The sequence below is a fragment of the Hyperoodon ampullatus genome, assembly GCF_949752795.1.
Source record: "Hyperoodon ampullatus genome assembly, chromosome: 15".
Classification (NCBI taxonomy): Eukaryota; Metazoa; Chordata; class Mammalia; order Artiodactyla; family Ziphiidae; genus Hyperoodon; species Hyperoodon ampullatus.
In genome coordinates, this window is record NC_136928.1 from 1,728,358 (window position 1) to 1,734,357 (window position 6,000).

Below are 6,000 nucleotides of genomic sequence, written 5' to 3' on the forward strand. Positions count from 1 at the left end.
TCATGGACATACAAATCACCTGGGAATGCGGTTAACGTGCAGATTCTCATTCAGTAATTCTGATGTAAGGCCTGAGATTCTGCATTTCTAACAACCTCCCAGGTGATGCCGATGCTGCTGGTCCACTGATCAGCAAGGTGGAACTATGGCTGTAAACCATTCAGGTGCCCTAAGACTCAGCTGAGCCGTTTGCAGTAAAGAGTCCAGGTGGGTGCCCATCATTCAGCTCTCACCTGTGTCAGAGGAGGTCCACTTTAACTACACATTAGATACACCTGGGGAGCCCCAGCCCAGTAGAGATCCACCCAAGACCCATGAAACTAGAATCCCTGGGGGTGGGATCCAGGTGATCCCAACATGGAATCCCTGATCCACACTGGTTGATAAAAAGTTTGAACAAGGCAGTTATACCTGTGCCCTCTTCAGGAGGACTTTAAATTAAAACTGGTCCTCTGGTCTGTCCACGAAGCTGGCAGGAAATACCATCATTTATCTGCAGAAATCCAGGCCCATTGGTTTGACTGAGTTTCTTTGTAAAGAACCACAGGGACCCTCAAAGCTCACCACTGTCTTTCGAAATCTCACGAACCACCTTTTAAAAAATCTGCTCTAGAACTGTCAAAAACTGACACTGGTTTACATTTTCCAAAATCTCTTTGAAAAATGGAACTTTCTGCCTGTCTCTGGTCTTTTGGCCCTCTTCCAATCATCAGAATTCCATAACGATATCGTTCCATGAGTATATCTGAAAGTGTGCAGTAGGGAGTGAATAACTCAGACTCAGGTAGGGTAGCTGGCTCCCTTTCCTATCCACACATGCTGTGGTCTCTCCCCAGTTTATACTCCCTGACATGACAGGGATCTAGTGGCTTCTCTCTCTCTGTCACTAGTTCTGCTCCAAAGTTGTAAGACTGTCTCTTCCTTCTATGTTCTTGCTGGGAATATATAAAAGACTTTTATTGTTTTGAGCATTTTCCACCACCTCAGCACACTCTGGCCACTGGACTCTCTTAGGTTCCTCTTAAAGCGTCAGACTACACTTGAACCGCACCCCTTTCCATGTAAAAGGCATGGGCTTTTACTATCTGCACTCATAGACAGCAGCCCCAGCAGCCACAGAGATGGTTCAGATCTTCCCCAGTCCCACCACCTTCCTCCTTAGGGCACCATTTAGGACGGTTAAGTCAGCATTTCCTTTTTCAAAAGCAATCTTACCCCTCCGGCTAACTTCCCTTTTAGAGTCTGCAGCCATGGGGTTAAACCTGTTTACAACGGAAAACAATTTTCTAAAGTCTGTGGTAAACACCCCTCCTCGCCCAGGCTGCTCACTGCATTCACAAATGCTGAGATGGGGTCCCGCTCTCTAAAGAGTCTCATCACTTCTACTTTACCGATCAATTCTTCCTTTGCTGGTGGGAACGGGTGCCAGCCTGACAGCACCCCTCCTCAGAGCCTCCATCTCAGGAAGACAGAGCTACTAGCAGATGAGGCAAGAAGTGGTCAGGTTCTGATATGGAGAGATCCCCAATTCCAAGGTATCCTGTCTCAAAACTGGCACAGAGCTTTGTTTCAGCCACTAAATCCAACTGGCTGAGGGCTAGACACACCATATATATTTCTATTTCTCTTCATTTCTCGCAGGCAACATTCTCGGTCATGCTTCCAGCCTTATGTATACATACTTCTGGGGAAGTTTTTCTCACTAAGGGGTTTTCTCCTACCCTGTTTATCAGACGTATACGTCCCTCACCATGAGCAACTTTTCAGTCAGGCCCTGGCCCCCAGCGGCTCCTTGCTCCTGGGTGTCCAGCCTCCTCCCCCAGCAAAGAGGCCGGCAAATGTCTCCCTCCCTTTGCCTGGCCCCACAGTCCTATGAGCAAGCAGGGATGTCTTGAAACAAACATTTAACAAACAATTAAAACTCAGAGACTAACAAACACAATTTTTATGCCTAAAGATTAATTCTTTTCCAGATGTTCTAGGAATGTGTTGTCACCGTGCGCTGATTACCTACCACGTGCTAGACATTCTGCATATTTTATCTCAATTAATCCTCACAAAGAAGGGTTAACCCATCTGACATACGAAGAAAACCAGTGCTCAAGAGAGTCAGCGGCACAGCCCTTACTTCGGGTTCTGTATCTTCACACTCACCAAATCCTGCTTTTCTAATCAGCCGTATTCGTTGCGCTACAAGCCACCACTCAGGTAAAAGGAATGTGGAAGTCAAACAGCCTCTGACATCAGCCTAGGATCTAAATCCTCCCTGGAACTAGGAAGGAAGACCTCAGTTACAAGAATGAACCCCTTCAGGTGTGTTACCTCTCTTTAGGGCCTAGAGGAGTAAGTAGTCTCCTACCTCTGTGGTGGACAGGACCAGCCCTGGGAGCTGCCTCTAGTACTAAAATGCTGAACTTTTCTGAGTAGATGGGCTCTGCAGCACCACCGACCCGCACTGGGTAAGAAAGTGAGGATCAGGGAAGGAAGACAAGAAAGTCAAGATAATGTTCCCCCTCTTACAGGGTGACACAAAGCAGCTGTCAGCAGATAGCTCAGAGGAAGCCCCAAAGGAAGCTGGAGGAGGTAGAGACAGGATGGAAGTAAAGAAAGGTGCCCAGAAGAGGAGATGCTGAGAAGCACGGGTGCAAAGAGAGGGTCTGATTCCCAGGAGGCTCCTGGGATGCTGTGTCTTGTCCCACCTGAAGAGCAGGGGCCAAGTTCTAAAGTTCTATGGGTCTCATAGATGTAGAGAACAAACATATGGACACATAGACACCAAGGAGGGAAAGTGGCTGCTGGGGCGGGGGTGGAGGGGGGAGGATGAATTGGGAGATTGGGATTGACATGTATACACTAACATGTATAAAATGGATAACTAATAAGAACCAGCTGTATAAAAAAATAAATAAAATTCAAAAATTAAAAAAAGTAAAAAAATAAACAGCAGGTACAGCTTGAAAAAAAATAAAGTTCTACGGGTCTCCTGCTTTCCTGACCTCCCAAATCCTGGGACAGGTCCCCTCTGCTACATGGCTGCTCGGACCTAGTGAAGGTCTCAGCAGTCCCCTTGGGGCTGTAAACGCTGGGCTGGTTCCCTGGTCTCCCTCACTCAGGCACAGCCTCTTGGGCCTGTCAACTCTGCCAGAGATACATTCGTCAAATGCAGTGTAGCCTGGACAGTGGTTCCGACACCTTCAGCCTTCAAGGACCAATTTCAAAAAATTGTGGAGACAGACACTAGTTACCATTTTGTATTTTGCCAAGTAAAGACTTTAAAAAAAATAGATCTAATTTTTATCAACACCTCCATTTCATTAAAAAAGAAGCACACTTTTAAACATCCAGAAGTAGAAAGTACCCATCCTTAAAACAACGTACTGCTCTTCAAGTCAAAGAAAGGTAACTTTAAGACAAAGCTCACGCCGTTGTCCCCTTTCCATTGTTTCTCCGGAAACTGGGAGAACTCTGTCACGGGACAGCACAGGTGCACAGATCAGCACGTGCACCCTCTGTCCAGGGGGGATCACAGGACACCAGCCACATTTTCCTGACCCTGGGGGCCCAGAGGGGCAGCCAGCCATGGCAAGGTCCACAGGGATGCAGACATCTCTCTGCGGGGTTGTCTCTAAGCCTCAGCCAAGCCAGATCCCCGGTCTCTTAACCACGACCACCGGAGGCCCAGGCCAGCAGCCTACACACAAGGATGACAGGCCCCTGGCTTCACTCCCAGCCCCTTTCACTCAGGTATGCCTCATTGTTACCGAAAGAAGAGCTTAAACACAGTTCACGAGAGCCACGCGTTCCGGCCCAGAAAGCTCAGCCCCCTTCGTCCCCCAGGGTTTGAGAGGAATGGAGGGAGAGAAAGGTGGAAGAGAAGGAGGTAAACCCTACCGGGAAGCAAGCAAAGGAATCCAGCTTTACAAGGGAGACGAGGCAGGTCCTACTTATACCAAAACACGAGATCTCGTGCCCAGGAGTGAAGCCTACCCCATCCCACCCCTCTTTCAGAAATGACTCACAGAGCACTGGGCCAGCAGGATGCCAACTCCCCCAAACACCAGCAACATAAAGGAGCTGGACACAGTCGCCCAGGCTGGGGTGGGGAGCTGCAGATGTGATCCAGATGTCTGCTTTAACCTGAGACCGGGGAAATACAGCATCCGTCCGCCGTCCCTGGACCGTGATATGCAGCTTCCACAGGGAGTGGGCAAGACAAGGTGAGACGGGCCAGAAACACCCCAGCGACGCCCACTTTCCTGACCAAAACACTTGGCTCTTTCTTCCCAGCCACGGGACCACAGCCCCACCAAGCTGGCGGCGCAGCTCTGAACTCAGCAGTCAGGGAAATCCCGAGTGCAAGCCGCCAGCCCGTGGAAGCCACAGGTACCCCGGCTCTCAGAAGTACAGCGGTTCCCAGCCCAGCTAGAGAGGGCTTCAAAGGCCATCAGGCACAACCCCTGCGTCTCCCCAGGCAGAAGACAGACCCAGAGAGGGGACCTGAGTGGCCCGAGCGAGCGAGTCCCGCAGACGGTGCAGGCCTCCGTCTCTGTCCAGCGCCAGTTCCGCTGCCTGGAGCGACCTCGGCCGCTGCGCCGCCCCTTCAAAGCTGCTCGGCTTCACCCGTCCCTACCTCTGCCAACTCTCCGCCGTTACAGCTGCCACCAAGCTCATGCTGGCAGCCCACCGCCAGAACTGCAAGGGAAGGTGGCCAGGGCAGGGTCCCTGCCCCTCCACCTCCTCCCCTGCTGTCCTCCCAGCTCCGTCCCTCTCTCTGCCTCCCGACTCCTAATTAAGGAAGTACTCCTTCCTGGGGTTGACAGTGTCTCAAAACCACATCATTCATTCATTCAATTAGTATCTGAGTGCTTACTACACACCAAGGAACTGAGCCAGGCCCTGAGAACACAGAGATAAATGGCCCTTGACCTCAAGAAGTACTGCCTAGTAGGCGAACCCAAATCACGGGTGTCTCATTAAATTCCCAAACACTTTTAGGTATCATCCCCAAAATGATGGTACCCAAAAAGATTTAGGGAAAGAATCACCCCACTCCATCAGGGCAGCATAAAAAACACCCTGTCGCTCCAAATGTTTATTTCCAAACCCATCAGCCTCCAACCCTTACCTGACACCATCGCTCCCCACATCACCCAAGCATTGGTGTGGCCTTGAAGCACATCTGAGGCTTCAAGCAGGACAAGAAACTTCTAGAGATAAAGCTGGATATCACTGTCCTGCATCAAATGCAAACATCAGAGACGAGACTGCTAGCTCAGAGCCCTCTACAGCCCGGTTCCTCTCCTATCAGTTGTCGGCCCGGCAAAGGAGCCTAAAACAGCTTCCAAAGACAGCAACACTCCTATTTATGGAGCCACTCAAAGTTGGACCAGGAGAATCAAAACGGGAGAATGGGCTTAACTGGCTTCAGCAAGACCCCTGTGAACACAGCACCCTCAAGGAAAGGACGGAGCAGCCACGCGAGGTCCAGCTTACCTCCTTGAGAAGCCCCACTTTTTTCTTCAGCACCTCACACTTGCGCAGTTTGCAGATCTGATGCGTGCGGCGGTTGGTACAGCTGGTGCAAGCCCCGCAGTTTTCTAGCCGCCGGCAGGGCTCGCAAGTACCACACCGTTTCCGTTTCTTCCGCCCATCTCCACCCCCTCGGAGTTGGGGCTCACTCCCAGCCATTGGGAGCCCAGGCCCCTGGAAGCCCCCTACCATCACCTGGCCCTGAGGGAAGTCATAAAGGCCTGGCAGGTCTGGCTGGACTGCCAGGGGCACCTGAAACTGACTCATGACGCTGCCAGAGGTGGGGGCATAGGTGCTGGAACAGAGCCACAGTCCAGCTTCCTGCCTCCAGAGGCCACCAGCAGGTCCTCCTCTCCTAAAGCAGTCAAAATCTACAGGGTGAAGGCAAGTAGCTCCAGGCTCCGGGATGGCTGCCTCTTCTCAACCCCTCTTCACCTCCTCTGCAGCAGTCTGATAGGACTCAGCTGGGGG

At 51.1% G+C, this 6,000-nt stretch overlaps 1 protein-coding gene across 1 annotated transcript in view; it reads right to left on the minus strand.

The window, feature by feature from the left end:
• TET3 (tet methylcytosine dioxygenase 3) overlaps positions 1-5,796 on the minus strand; it is a gene marked incomplete at both ends in the record, with an annotated part of 103,146 nt that extends 97,350 nt beyond the window's left edge. The window contains one exon of the mRNA XM_079721260.1: positions 5,494-5,796. Within this exon, the coding sequence (XP_079577386.1) occupies positions 5,494-5,796 (303 nt within the window). The remainder of the gene's footprint in view (positions 1-5,493) is intronic.
• Between the last annotated feature and the right edge of the window lie 204 nt (positions 5,797-6,000).